Here is a 15,704-nt window from a genome sequence, read left to right on the forward strand (position 1 = left end):
GTCCGGCGGCGGCGGGCAGGAACGGGCGCTGCCGCCCTGTAAGGCTGCTCGGCTGCGCCGAGGCTCCGCGCCGGCCGCGCCCTCTGCCCCGCGGCGGGGGCAGCCGGGCGGGCGGGGGAAAGGGAGCGGCGCGCACCGAGCTCGGCAGGCGGCTGCGGGAAGCGGAGCCCTGTCCCGGCCGCGGCGGGAGGCCAGAGGGAGACGGGGGCCCAGCGAGAAAGGCGAGGTACGAACTTAACGGAGCGAGTGAGAAACTGAGGGGGAGCCTGCGGGGCGTGCTTTGTCACGGACGGATCATTTCACTCGAGATACACGGCCGAGAGCTGCCTCAGTCGCTGCGAACGCTGAAGTAGGAGCTGCAGCTCAGCGTCAGCAGAACCCAGTAACGCGCGTTCCCCGTACCGGGGCTCGGCTCCCGAGCCTTCACACTCCCCTAGCTCACAGACACAGGTTTCTGTGGGTTTTTCTGCCATGCACTGTTTGCTAGCTGAAGCTTTGGACAAAGTGCGATGGATGTATCATTTTACCTGTACAACACTGTCACTATCTACAGTACAAAAAAACAGCCTGCGATACTGAAGGAAAAATGTGGGGGCAGGGAAAAAGTTTATATGGGGACATGATCCAAAGCCATATTGAAAGATGGAAACAATGTCAAGCTACATAAGAAAAAAAAAATAAAAATCTTAAAACTGTAGTGTTATTTGAGTAAATGTACATCACGGATGTTTCTGTTGGCTGCCTATACATATACATCTTTGAAGCAAGCCTACAATAATTTGACTTTGGTATATCATAGTTATTAAGACTGTATTCTTTAGCTGAGCTTTCATGGTGTCATATTGCAAGCAGCAGAATAAATTGTCTTGTGTAGCAGAATGAGGCATTTGCTTTCCAGGATGCTGTAGCCATTACAGTGCTAGGCAGTAACCTGAAGCACCTGCATTCTGTTTTTTGTTTTTCCTACTCGGCTACAAACTTCTTTAGTGATGTTGCAAAGTTGTTTAAGTCAAGCGCAAATCCTCTGAAAGTGCCCAGTACCTGATAGGGATTGACTTTTGTCTCTGTTTGGTATCTCTAATAAGGAGTTACAGCAGATCTTTGGGGTAAAAATGTTACTAGAATGGCTTGGATATTTGGCAGTGAATGGAGTGGTGGGGGCTTGTTAAGAGTGGGGACTTTTCAAGAGTGTTCCCTTGATTAAGTAGTGTACATAATTTAAATGCAGGATATACTCAAGCTTAGCTCCTTAATAAAGAAAAATATCAGTTTCTGGTATAGTGCTTCAGCTTTTATAAGTTAACTTTAAAAACTTTAAAAATTGCTTATTAACACAGAATAATTACCTGCATCTGACTTTTTATCAGCTACCAAGTAGGATTCCTCATGGTGGCTGAAAAGCTACCTCTCAGGAAAGGACCTGGGGTTGCTGTTTGATAGCTAGCTGAACATGAGCCAGCAGCGTGCCCAGGTGGCCAAGGCCAGTGACATTCTGGTTTGTATCAGCAGTAGTGTGGCCAGCAGGACCTGGGAAGTAATTGTCCCTCTGTACTCCCTGGTGAGGCCAGTTTGCATCTCAAGTTCTGCATTCAGTTTTGACCCCTACACAAGAAGAACACTGAGGCACTGGAGGGTGTTCAGAGAAGGGCAGCAGAGCTGGTGAAAGGAGTGGCTGAAGGAGTTTAGCCAGGATAAGAGGAGGCTCAGTCAGGGGGACCTTCTTACTTTATAGTTACATGAAAGGAGATTTTAGGGAGGTGGGAGTTGGCCTCTTCTCTCACATAACAAGAAATAGGAGGACAGTAACTGGCCTCAAGTTGCACCAAGGGAGGTTTAGATTGGATGTTAGGGGAATTTTCTTCACTGAAAGGGTTGTTAGCCATTGGAACAGGCTGCCCAGAGAAGTGGTGGAGTCACTGTCCCTGGTAGTGATCAAAAATCACGTAGATGTGCTGCTTAGGGACATGGTTTAATGGTGGGCCTGGCAGTGTTAGGTTAATGGTTGGATTATGTGATCTGTGAGGTCTTTTCCAACCCTAATGATTTTACTGTTGAAGACTTGCTTATAGCTAAAGTAAAATAGTCCCATTCTGTACTTACAGAAGCTTTTTACTCTTATTAGACACCTCTCCTACTGCCTAAGCCTCCAAAGCATCAGACATAGAGGACTTTCGGAGAGGCTACTCTGATCTGTGAAGGAATTGCTTTTTTTTTTTTTAACTGAAATCCCTTACAATACTATTTCCTACCTCACTTGTGAAATGTAAAGTGCAATTGCTTCTGCCTTGCTTTTTTTTTGTGAGCTAGTTCAGCTGCACACCACCAAGCCAAGATCTGCCTAGCACAGCTGTGCTCCTTTAAAACAACAGACAATGGTTTCTTTTCCAACAAACTGCCAAGGATTCATAAGTCTGTTCTTTTTTACTTTTTGCACTTCTGCAGTTAACTTGCAAGTAAATTGATTGTTCAGAACTGGCAGTAAAATTTCTAAATCCATAAATTAAAAAGGAACACTTGAGTTGACGTGTAGTCCTCTGTGTGGAGTTTGAAATTGATATGGTACTTAAATAGAAGCAGACTTTTGCTGAGCTGGAGTTCTGGGGTTTTTTGTGTGATAGCTGACAGGAATGCCTCACAGTTCTGATTAAGGCGATTTAAGTTTATCACAGATTTATGTATCATCTTACTTTGCTACTTTATTGTTTTCCTAGGATAAATGGGTGTGTATGACCTTTCCCCTGATCTAAAGCGGTTCCATGTCTTGTTTGGTAAGTTTGTCTTTAAAAATTTTGGCTGTGTACCTTGTTACCCAGCTATACCTTAATATGAAAAGTCCTGGTGAAATGTCTTGCTTGTGGGGATTTCCACAGTGCTGACATGTTTGAACTTCATTGTGTCTGCTTTTGGTGAAGGAGACTTTAATGTCTCTGCTCTCTAGGTCTGCCATGTGTGTGCTTTATGCTATTTCTTAACCTCTTGATTGATTGACTTGCAGCAGAAGACTTTCTGAACTGCTGCTTATAAGACCTACTTTTTTACATTTTTGCACTGCCATATTTAATAAATTGCAGCAACTCCACCAACACTCACTTGTTTCTGTTCTTAAGGACTGCTCCTGTATTCTGCGTACACCAGTTGAATCAATCAGACCAGAAGAACTATCTCAGAGCAGCACCCATGAATGCCTGGTAAGAATAGAAACTTTAACTCCCAAGTTTAGATATAAAGCTGGTGCATATTTAAAATAGCCTTGTTAGGGAATACTTCTTGAAATGTTGACAATAAAAATAAAGAGAGTACTTTGGGGCTTCCCCTTTGGTAGAAGACCATAGGTATCTAAGTGTTAATCTTGTGCCAGTTTGAAAACAGACACACACAAAAGTTGTAACTCATAAAACTAAGTCTTAATAATGGTAAAAGTACCGGCTTGAATGTTCTTATTTGAGTACTGGACTTTAGCATTAATAATATTTTTGCATTAATTTTAAAAATATAAATTATTTTAAATTGCATAGTCACTTTGAGAACTGTTTCTTCTCTCTGTTAGGCTGATTCTGATCTAGCCTGGATTCCCCCATCTGCAGGAAAGAATGAAATGGTATTTTGCTCTTCTAATGTCTCTCATTATGAACTCCAGCTGGAAATAGGTAACATAAATGAACCTTAAAATATTTCTTCTTCCTTATCAATAGTTTATTGCTAACTGCAGTAAATATTAAGTTTGGAACATGAAGGACTATTCCTATGTCTTCTTAGTTGAGAAAAGTGCAGAGCATTGCTTATATTTTAGTAATATCTTATTTCAAGATCTAAGACAAATCAACAATTACCTGGAATTGTCTCTTGATGTTTGTGCATGTACTTGTCAGTTTTCCAAATCTGTGGTATGTGACAATAAATACAGCCTTAAGTAACATCATCATCTTGTACCTTGGGTACCCATGTTGGTTGTTCCAAGGATGGCTGCCTTAGATCCATATGGCTGCCTATGTTTATGTCAATATGCATACTAAGTGTTCATTTGGATGTATAATTGATGCTGATGTATGTTTCAAACGCTTTTAGTTGTTCTCAAAATAGCAGAGCCATGCTTCACTAATTTGCTGCATATATTTTGCTGCAATTACTTAAGGTCTTGGCATTCTGAAACAAAAGGACACACTGCTATCAATTCAAATTTTAAAACTGGAAAATTATCTCTAAACATGAAGAACACCATGTGATGGCTTATTATGCTTTCCAATGTTAAGGTAGCCATTTCTGGTTTCAGGAAGGAGGTTCAACAATCTAACTTCAGTCTACCTTGCACGGCATACACCTACAGACAGGCAAGTTGCTGTAAGGATCACAGACCTCGAAAATTGCTCTGAAGAGCACCTGAAAGCCTTACAGGTAAAGGAACAGCATTTCTGCACAAAGCCCAATAAAGATAGTGAGGAATACATATGAGATTACTGAGCAAAAGTAGCCTTTGTTTGAACTGGGTCATTTCAGTCTAGTTTTTCCCTCCAAAGGATTAGAATATAATAAACATAATGCATGTGTAAATTTGAGAGTTGCTTCCTGAAGACCACAGCTGACAATTGCTTTAAAAATTTCTTCTCTAATTGTACAACTTATTTGAAACATTTTCTGTACTGTTATTTAACACCAGAAGTTTGGACTATGAACAAACTAGATTTACTTCTGACAAATGCAATTATGGACAAGCTATTTACATTTCTGTTGCAGGCTATGCACATCACCTGCAATCATAAATGTGTATAAATGCAAAGACACAATCTCTTTACTGATTACTAAATGTAGTTAATGCTCTTGGTAGGAGTGCTGTTCTGTGGTTAACACATCCACTTTCATTTAATTCCATAGAATGAGGTGGTTTTATCACACTTTTTCCAGCATCCCAACATAATGACATTTTGGACAGTGTTTACAGCTGGAAGCTGGCTTTGGGTCATCTCCCCATTCATGGCCTATGGTAAGAACTGTTAACTGCAATTTTGGAATAGGAGAAAGGACTTGATAGAAATTGGACCACCTGGTCCATGAGAGGTTTCTCTTTAATCATCTCCTGTCTTGTAGAAAAAACAGACTCTCCCAAACCATTTCTTTAGAGAAAATTTCCTCCCCAGTGAAGACTGGTATTTGAACTGCATTAAATTCCACTTAGCCCTAGCACCCACCATGTGAGGAATGGTAACTGGGAGATGTATTTGACTGTATACAGCTTCTGCTAACCTAAACAGAAAAACCTGTTTACATTGAATACAGGTTGGGCACAGACTTGCAGTTAACAGAAGCATGACATGGGGCATCAGTTACATCCATGTAATAATGCACCAGAGTCAATATTGAATGCTGCTCTTGATGAGTCTGTACAGTGAAGGAAACACAGACAAGTCATTTAATAAGACTTGTTAGGCCTAGCTAGTTTTTTTTTTTTCCACTTCCAGGTTCAGCTAGACACCTGCTGAAGACTTACTTTCCTGAAGGAATGAGTGAAGCTTTGATAGGGAACATTCTGTTTGGTGCAATCAGAGGATTAAATTACATGCACCAGAATGGATATATTCACAGGTAAGAGAATGTCAATAGGTAAGAACTAGGACTAGGACACAAGAACTAGAACCAGCATCTTATCTTAAGTATTGTTTCCTTCCTTTTCCTCTATACCTTCTTATATCAGACAGTGCACAAGTAACAATTTTTTCAATAATACAGCAGGATTAATTTTAACAGAAAATGTGTTTAGACATTTCTTCAAGCCGCTTGTTGCAAGGATTATACATCTGCCTGGCTTTGTCTCTTTGAAGCAGAACAAAACCAGAGTTATAGAAGGAGTTTCCTTAGTTTACACCCCTTGCAGGGAAGAAGGGCCCTTCTCCAATTTCTGGCACTTTTTTCCTGATCATCTCTCTTAATAGAGACATGAGCTCCATGCTAGCATCTCACTATAAGTCAATGAAATATGAAAGCTTTTCTGTTCTAGTAGTACTTAGAGTAATTCTTATAGCTAAAATTTACCACTTTATGTTACAGGAATATTAAAGCTAGCCACATTCTGATTTCAGAGGATGGGCTGGTTTCTCTCTCTGGCCTAAACAACCTCTACAGTTTAGTTAGCAATGGACAGAAGTCAAAGGTGGTGTATGATTTCCCCCAGTTTAGTACATCTGTGCTTCCTTGGCTGAGTCCTGAACTACTGAGACAGGTTAGTATAAATTACACATAATTTTTCCAATTCAAAGTTAGTGGCAGTACTCGATTTCCAGCTTATGTCTGTTTGTAGAATTGCAATGAAATATGTTGAACTGTAACTTCTAAAAATATATGTACATACTGAATTTTTAGTTCTTCTAGAGAGAACCATTTCTAAAGCTGTTGGTAAGGTGATGCTGTACTAAATCTCTTTACCCAAACCTCCTGGAAACTACTGCAAATCCTGAAACTTGTGTTCAGTACAGCCATCAGATTTCTGAAAAAAGTCTGGGGTTTCACAATTCAATTGCTTCAATAGTGTGCAGGTTATGGGGTATTAGAATCTTGTTTTGAAGCAGGCACTTGTGTTCTTGTTGGGACTGCTCAATGGCCTCAGTGATCAGTAATGTCTTTCTTCTCTCACAGGATTTGTCTGGCTATAACATGAAGTCTGACATTTACAGTGTGGGAATTACAGCATGTGAATTAGCCAATGGACACGTTCCATTTCAAGATATGCCTCGCACTCAGGTATAATGCTAAACTTTAATTAAAAACATGCTGAGCATTTTTTTGTTTTGTTTTACTCACAGGAACCAGTGCTATTACTGCTGAAGTAGTGGCTGCTTTTTGTTACTTCAAATACACATGCCTCCTTCTAGAATAAATAATCCCTCCATCCCTGGAGTTTCATAGCTTATCCTGAATAGGTCTGGAGAGCTGTTGAACTCTCATAGTGCTGTGCTTTCCTACTAGATGCTGCTGCAGAAGCTGAAAGGTCCCACCCACTGTCCTTGGGATATAAACACCTTTCCCCGGGGGGAATCCAGGATGAAGAATTCCCGGTCAGGTGTCGATTCTGGAATTGGTGAGAGCATGACACGCACAATGACCAGTGAAAGACTTCAAATGCCCTTTTCCAAAACATTTTCACCTGCTTTCCACAACTTGGTAGAACTTTGCTTGCAACAAGACCCTGACAAAAGGTAATGTCCTGGTGAAAACTAATTTTTTTGTCACTTCCATCTAAGACCAAGTACAACTCACAGTTTAGAATACAGTAATCAGTTGAATGCTGTTAGAGTCAGAATTTCAGAGCAGATGCACTATGTGAAACCAGACTTGTATTGTAAGAAATGTCTTGTCTGAAAAAGGAATCAAACTTTTAAAGTCATTTGGCCCCTGAATTTCTTGTAATATAACTGTTCTTTGTAACAAGTAAAATTAACTTTTAAACATTTACTTTGTCCAAGGGAAAAAACCCCAGAAATCTGAAATACATGTTTTCAATTCTATGTCTCTTTTTAATGAGGCATTTAATTCCTTGTTAAGCAGAAACATGAAAAATAGATTTCTTCAATAGTGCTTTCACTACAAATTGAGGCATAGAATGTAGGAATTGTGTGCTGCTTTTCTCTTTCTTCACATTTGTCCTGTGGAGGAAAAACCTCAGGGCTTAAATTTATTTCTCAATCTGGCTCATTATCCAAATGCAGTATTTTACTTTCCAAAACATAATTATCTTGTTCATTTTATGATTCAGGCCATCAGCAAGCAGTTTGCTTTCGCATACGTTCTTCAGACAGGTGAGTTTACTATATTTCATTAAATGACACAGCTATAACCTAAATAAGCCACAAAAAGAGCTAGATTATAAAGTAATGAAGTTACCTGGAGCTAAAAGGCATCCTATAAGAGCATACCTTCTTCCCAGGTTTTTTTTTAACAAAATGGCATGGATAGAGTGTGGGAAGCATAAGATTAATCAATTTCCCCATTGATTAAGTGGATTTAACTTAACTAAAGGCAGACTAACTAATTTAAAAAATCTATTAATAGTCTTAATTTAAAGCAGAAATGCACAGCTGGTTTCATTAGTCTTGAAAGGCTAATAGAATGGTGAAAGCAAAACCTCTCATCCTTTTACTTTCAGTACTGTAACATGCAAGAACATGGCTCTGATTTCACATGCTTTTAATGAAGTCAGTTGCAAAGTTATGGAGACTTTTTTGTGCAGCTTTATTTTAACTTTCTTTTTCTTTCTAGGTAAAGGAGCAAACACAGAATTCACTACTGTCCCTGTTACCACCTCCTATTCAAAATAACAGATCAGAGTTCTTGGCACTGCCCTCAACAGCAGTTGGGACTGAACTTGGACGTATTGCTACAAATCAAGATGATACAGACTGGGAATTCTAAATAAATACCAATGATACCTCTCCAGTGTTTCAGACAAGGAAAATGTGATTTGTATTTGCTGCTTTTGTATGATTAAAATACAGTTAGACCAAGTATACTTGAAATGCCATGAAGTGGCTATAATTCATTAACTTCCTCTGGGCATCACAAAATGCAGCGTGCCTCACTCTCTGACTGTAAGGAAAACTGTGGATAAAGAATGGCTGAGTGCTCACCTCTCTCTTGCAAAGTCTTCCTTAACAACAGACTCCCTGCTGTAACCTTACTCTGTACTGTATTATCAGCTCACAGTGCTGCAGTCCACATGCCTTTCTGAATTCAGGCCTGGGGTTTGGCTGTGATCTTACCTAAACATCTATTTGTCTTTTCATTATGACCCAAATCATTTTAGTAAGGAGAAATCCTCCACTTCCAAGATGAAATGTGAAACTGCACAAATTACTTGCTTATGTAAATAAATGTTTCTTTCTCAAAAGACTTTTTTTTCACTTGACATGCTGTCATATTTGCCAAAAGTTAGGTATGCATAATTTTTCATGCAGTTCTAATACTGTGTGTTTCCCAAAGAAGTTAAGCTGCTTGGAAGTAGGACTCCTGCTCTTGCATCTCTTCAGGTTCTTATACAAATCTGGGCTTTTGCACCTCTGTTTATTGTTGTGTCATTTTAGCAGTTAATCTGAGGATGTCTCACTATGCAAAGTAAGTCTCAAGTTCTAGCAGGTACAGGTTAATTTTGAAGAGTCATATTAAATAATCTAAAGTTACTGTACTTATTTTTATTTACACTGTATTCCTGTTCACCACCTGAATTTACCAGAACCTAATACTGTTTTCTTAGTAGAAAAAGGCAACATGCATTAAGCTTCACTGGCCCTGCTGCTGTCAAACAAGCCTCTTCTGCAAGGCACAGTTAAATTCCCGTGGATCAATTCAGCCATACTGGGATCCTAGTGAATTTACCTAAGTCAGATGAAAATCTGTCTTCTCCCTACAATTCAGTGAATTCTCACCTCTCATGCTGTACAAGGCAACTCAAACTGAACAAAAGCAGCTTTTTTCTTTTAAAAACCTGGATATTCTCATCATATTGTAGCAAAAGCTGTATCCCAAAGCCACTAGTACTTTACTGATGGGAGCATGATGGCAGTAAAAAAGTATAAATAGATATTGAATGGATATATTTTAAATTTTCAACATAAACAACATTCCACATAAGTCTTCAAGTCTTCCATAGCTGAGCAGGCCTGTAGCCACCTTTGAGAATACTGCTGCATTGCCAGCAGCTTTGCCACAAGGCCTTGAAGACCAAATGACTTAAGCCTGAGAGACACATAAAATTCTAAATGACCACATAAAAGTATCAGCAAAAAAGTTGATTAAGTTGATTCTACTCATTATGCTATGAAAAGAGCTCTATATTCCTAAACTTAACATGTGAAAGTTAAGATTAAAGACTTATCAATACACTTACCCTATCTGCCTCCATTTATATCTGTAATTCCTGGACTTCTGTTTTCACCATAGTCCAGCTGTACTAACAGCTTCTTGTTACTACAGGGGAAAAAAATCATATCTATGTCAATTGTTAGGTAAGGAAACAGTTGTTGAAACTAGAGAATTATTCTGATTAAAAATATTAATAACTGTGTACTCTTGAAGAAGGTACTATTTTCATGGTCCTAATTCTTAGCCATTATAGATTTGGACAGTTTGCAAGCTGAATATGTTACATAAGCATCCACAAGTAACTTTTGACTAACATAGTAGATGTAGAAACCAAGTCAAATAAGTGAGAACACACATGAAGTTCTACATATTTTAATTACACACCTCTGAATATATATTACTACTATTAAAACCTGTAGAAAATTTCAGGCAGCTTAACTGCTAGTATTTTCAAGCTTCTCTTGCAACAAGTGCCATGGACTCTATAAAAATGAACTTGGATACTAATAACAATGTCAGTACAAATTTATTCAAACCGCTACATGTTCCATTGGAGTTACTTTGCTGCCCTCTCTGTGGAAAAAAAATTTAAAACATTTCTAAACACTGTTCCAATTTCTGTACTGACATTAAGAAGAAAATCAATTTATTTTAAGTTAAAAGCCCACAAGTCTTTACTCTTAGAACTCTGCTTCTCAACAACTGTGTCTCTTCAAACAAAAGCAATTAAGAGGCACTATGACTTCTTGAAAATACTCCCTGGATTATAGTTACTGAAAGGTTTTATATAATTTTGCTCATTAACTGTGATGCTTTCTATGAAGGAATAAGGCAAAATAAATACTATTAGGAAAGATGATGTATAATCATATTTTTAAGGTTTCAACTACCTGCCAATGAAAAGATGATCTGGGAAACAATTGTTCTGAAAATCTGAAGTTTTTGCATACAGTTAAGTTTTCAAAAATCTGAGGTTGATGAGATTCAAGTTGCAGAGACTTTCTATTCCAAGCTGACAGTTTTAAGCACAACAGTTTTTTGTTGGGTTGTGTTTTTTTCAGAACACTTGTTTACTCTTGCTCATACCAATGATGTGTGTTATCAGCATGTGAATTAGAATTAAAGTTGGACTTGAAATTTCCAAGTATCTTGCATTTAGGCTCCACATGATATATTTTCAAAGGGGCTTATAAAACCTATACATTTGCAAAATCTCATGGCCAATGAAACAGAAATCTATCTAATCTGGTTACTTTTGAAATACTTGTGAAAGCAACCCAAATGGTTTTTTTGCAGCCACCTTAATTATGCTAGTATTTAGCACTGTATAATAATAAATACCTGTATAATAGAAAACTTCTGTTAATTAACATTACATATGCTCAATGCTGTTGTGTGTCTCACTGTCTTGATCTGATACCACAGCAGTTTGTGCATGACTGAATGGATGAACACAGAAGAAAATGTGATCTACTCAGAATCAACTTCCTCTGATACATTAATTCCTCACTTTAAAGAGTATCAATGCAACAAGTTCCCATTAAAGAGAGAACAGTGTCTTCCACTTGATGAACAGAAATAAATATTTTTTTTAAATGACAGAGTTTTACCATACCTCTTTCTCTCCCCTACCCCTCTCCTTCTCTTCAAGTGCTATCAAAGTAGTTTTTAACCCAGAGGATGGGTAAAAATATGGGAAAGCATTTGAAAACCACTGTTCTGAACCTCTCTTGACAAGAGGCAGGTACCAAGGTAGGTGATTGACATACCTACTTAACATGCTTTTAATACTATTAAGTTGCTTTCCTGAAGTATATTAGCTTGTGTAATAAACCTCTGAAACAACCAAGGTAGCAGCAATGGCCTGTCCTAATGATAGCCATCCCTACCCTGTATGAACAAGGAAAAACTATTAAAATTCAGAAACAGTACACATTACAGCAAAGACCTCAAAGGACTGTAAGAACCATAATATGAAATGAAACAATCGAATGTAACAAACAAAAAATTTGGTTTATAAAAGAAGAAACCACTGAAAATTGAGGTGGTCTACTAATAATCTGGTAGCAGAATAACATTTGGTATTCAACATAATTAAATCTATCCAGGAACTTGAGACAGGATGAAGGAAAGAATATTAGGTTTAAACAGGTGCCTGTGGAAACCTCCATAATTCCCAGATGAAAACAACTAGTTGTACTCTATAAATTAGTTACATATGTTTGTTTCTTGTCTGAAAGACTATCCCAGAAACTTCTGGAAAAATTCCCCAAAGCCCATATGAAGTTAGCTGCAATCAAGTGGTGGTTTTATTTTTAGATATGGTTATAGAATATACCATTATTACTGAATTTACCTTCATACTCAGATTCATGGAATTCAGTTGTCCTCTCATGAAATCCATCTGCAATGGAGGAGAATGGATTGCTGGCAGGATGCAGAGGTTTTCCTCTGTTTTGTCAATATTTACATGACATATGGGTAGAGTATCAATGCTGAATTTATCTACTACATTTTCTTTTCAAAGTCTGCTTATTCTTCATTCAGTATCAATTATCTTTCTAATTCTCACATTTCATGCAGTCAAAAGAAAAATATTCTTACAAACAGATTTCCTTTTGCCCAGTGGAAATCTGCCAAGTGTGTTATGGATGAGTTTTTTTAAATGCTTTCCTGGTTTGAGGTGGCTGTTGTTCTACAGTAGCTGATGGAGCCATCACAGACTTCTGGAATTATATATTTTGCTGGCTGTCATGCTCTTTTTCCTGCTCCATTTTCTGATTCAAGTTTTCCTTATCATGGGAGAACACATGATTTTGAATCCTTGGAGCCTGCAGCATGTGATGTTGAAAAAGGTGGTTCAGCATACTTTCCATGATTTTTCTTCACTACATTACTAGATTTCCTCAAGCTAGTTTTGAGAACAAAGTAGTTTGGTTTTCCTTCCTAAATAGCATATTTATTAACATTTGACCCAGACGCTGGTGGCATGGTAATGCACATTTCTCTACATTGCTTCTCTTTTGATATCCAGTCAGGATTTTTTGGCAACTTTTCTTTTTCCTTATGCTGGACTTGTAAAATGACCCATTTTGGCGAGCCATGGCCTACAAGGGTGCTTGAATATCAGCATCACAAGCATTTAAAATGGAAGAATTTTACCATTGTTCCTACTCTTTTTAACAATTTCAAATTTACAGTTTTTTCTTTCTTGTTGATTAGTTTGTTTTGGATTTTTTTGGGGTTGTTTTGAGTTTTATTTGTTTGTTGGGGTGAGAAGGGGTGGAGAGGGTCATCTCCCCCCCTTCAAAGTACATTAATCTGCTTATTTTCACTGTGAGGATTAACTACTACATCTGGCAGTGGGTATGGATGTTTATCCAAGAGAAGATCTTGGTTTTTGTCTCTGTAACACTGTTTGAGCCTGCCTGTGCCCTGAATAGCTGTGCTCTCATGGCTATTTTACTGAATACAGCACAGGCAAACGGCACAGACAATTTTCAGCTACAGAGGGCTCTACAACTTGTACCGTTCGAAGAAAAGGTTACATAAATTTCAAATACAGAATTATAAAAGCGAACAGCTTGGTTTGTGTTTAGAAGCACGGGAGAATTTTTCCTTTTTTGACTGGGTATCCCACTTAGATCGCATTGCCCCAAACCACTGACCGACAGCAGCGCAGCCGCTTCTTCCCTCAGGCCGCGTCCGACATGGCGGCCCAGCCACCGCCCCCTGGCGGCCGTTACCGCGCGAGGGCAGGGCGGGAAAACGGCTGAGGGGAGAGGGGGGACCGGGTCAGGGCTGAGGGGAGAGGGGGGACCGGGGCAGGGCTGAGGGGAGAGGAGGGACCGGGCAGGGCTGAGGGGGAAAGAGGGGACCGGGGCAGGGCTGAGGGGCAGCGAAATGACCGCGACGGACAAGCTGCTCGGGAAATAAACGCACCGGGGACGGGAGGGCGATACACGGCAGGAAAAAACGCTCCCTAAGCACCTGTCCCCAGAAACAGCAACCGGCGGGTTTCAGGCTGGGAGGTCTCCTTGGCCGCCGTGAAGGGAGAGAGCAGCCCCGGGGGCACAGTACAAAAATAACACCCAGGGAAAACAGTGGTTCTGCGAGTACCTGGGGACTTCACAGCAGTTACAAGCACAGCCGCCCTGAGGAATGCAATAGAACCGTCCACACCGCTATGAGGAAAAAGGGAGAGACCGGTAAGGCTTAGGCTTAGCTGTAGGCACTTACCTGATGGTTTTCTGTGATCTCCCAAAGTCTTCAGTCATTTAAATTAATTCTGCTGGAAATATACAAGCGAGTAGTTCTCAACTAATCATATAAACCTCATAAAGTTTACCTCAGCAAAACCAAAACTACTTTAAAAAGGCACTCTGCAAATTATGTCCCCTTGGCTTCATTTTGAGAAAACTGTCTTGAGAGAGTAACGTTTAAACCAAGTCGAAATTGACCAAATATTAAATTACTAGAACAATTTAAGTAATTAAAACAATTTAGCTTTGACGTCCAGCCTCTGATCAGGCTGTGTGGGGCTTTGCCCACCCAAGTCTGGGGCAGCCCCAGACAGCCCCTCAGCCTCCCATCCCAAATCCTCAGACAGACTGATTTATTTTAAATGGACTAAACAACTGGAAACAAGACAAAGTAGTACCATCATTTCTAACTAGTTTACAGCAATTGTTTAATACATGTTTCATATACTTAAAACCAAGAACTTGGCACCAACATATCTGAAAACTTCTTTTCGTTTACACAAATGCATTAAAAACAATGATATGGAAATGCACAAAGGCATTTCAGTTAAGGCTTCTACAAATATTGCGTGTTCTAGAATTAAACAATTATTTTGTAAACTTGTTCTAAGATTTTACAAGAAACTAAAAGAAAAGCTCACTTAAACTCATATTCCACTGTGAGGCTTAATGGAATGAAAAGTATTTTGTAAAACAGATAATTAGCTGTCCAACTGTTTATTGTGCTTTTTATATGGCAGCCTCAAAACTCATTAATTTAAATATGGATATGCTTAGACTCTCTGAAAAATATACACAGGAAAGGCAAGCCTGGCTTGAAATACTGATTACATTAAATTCATTAATTCAATCCCTGCTCAACCATATAAAAACAATTGTATTTCACAATAAGAATGAATCTGGCTCTTGGCTGGCATCACTTTGTCTAAGGGATAGTTGAAAGGCCAATTCCTAGTGTTAATGTCAGAAATCAAGCAATGATGTTATCCAAGCTTTTCCTGTACTGTCATGCTTAGCACAGTTCTGCTGAGCTCCATATTTTATGGGTAAAATTATACTTCTGAGCATCCCAACACGAACGAAAAGTCATGCAGCCATGCCATTAATAATCTCATCTTCAGGAGGGAAGTGACTCTGCAGGCAAACACACATCAGCAAAGTGTGGTGGCAAACTACACAGGAACACTTTCTGTCTCATCCCTCATCTCCTACAGCCAAATAAATCAGCAAGAACATCAGGTGCACAACTGAAGGAGATCAGCACCCTGAATCTCTCCATTTTAATGTACAGTGCAGTGCCAGTGCAGTGCCATAATTTAACTCTAGTTTTACAAAAATACAGACACAAGAGCCACAACAGTTTACAAAAGAGGCTAAGGGCTCCTTCCCACAGCAAACTGAATGCCTCAGAATGTAGCCAACAGCTGTGGAACATCTTTTAATTCTCATAGATGTCTTTTTGCTCCCTGCCAAGACTACCACAGCATTTAAAAGGTGTCACAAACACTGAATTTTTGAATAACTTAAATTTGCTGAATAGACACAAGAGAACACAAGTCCTCAACAGGACAACGACAGCCCTAGTTATACACATTCCCA

The 15,704-nt window shown here is 39.1% G+C and overlaps 1 protein-coding gene across 3 annotated transcripts; it reads left to right on the top strand.

Moving 5' to 3' along the window:
* The first annotated feature begins 115 nt into the window (after window positions 1-115).
* Window positions 116-9,568, top strand: STRADB (STE20 related adaptor beta). Of its 3 annotated transcripts, none has more exons than XM_054278183.1 (12): window positions 116-226; window positions 2,712-2,768; window positions 3,108-3,188; window positions 3,548-3,647; window positions 4,271-4,392; window positions 4,870-4,978; window positions 5,454-5,577; window positions 6,040-6,211; window positions 6,625-6,729; window positions 6,955-7,184; window positions 7,742-7,784; window positions 8,245-9,568. In XM_054278183.1, exons 2-12 carry the CDS (start codon window positions 2,757-2,759, stop codon window positions 8,395-8,397), a joined length of 1,251 nt encoding a protein of 416 aa, XP_054134158.1. In that variant the 5' UTR covers window positions 116-226; window positions 2,712-2,756; the 3' UTR covers window positions 8,398-9,568. The 3 variants fall into 3 exon arrangements, with proteins under 3 accessions (XP_054134158.1, XP_054134159.1, XP_054134160.1); XM_054278184.1 differs by having other exon boundaries at window positions 4,900-4,978; XM_054278185.1 differs by lacking the exons at window positions 4,271-4,392; window positions 4,870-4,978.
* Window positions 9,569-15,704: the final 6,136 nt, after the last annotated feature.

The sequence above is a fragment of the Melozone crissalis genome, unplaced genomic scaffold (assembly GCF_028551555.1).
Source record: "Melozone crissalis strain CALT ecotype California unplaced genomic scaffold, PUWL_Pcris_2 ptg000023l_1, whole genome shotgun sequence".
NCBI lineage: Eukaryota > Metazoa > Chordata > Aves > Passeriformes > Passerellidae > Melozone > Melozone crissalis.

Bases quoted from the DNA above. Each gene is read 5' to 3' on its own strand.
- STRADB (XM_054278183.1), top strand. The intron at 4,393-4,869 runs GTAAAGGAACAG...TTAATTCCATAG, and splicing joins AGCACCTGAAAGCCTTACAG to AATGAGGTGGTTTTATCACA. The intron at 4,979-5,453 runs GTAAGAACTGTT...TTCCACTTCCAG, and splicing joins CTCCCCATTCATGGCCTATG to GTTCAGCTAGACACCTGCTG.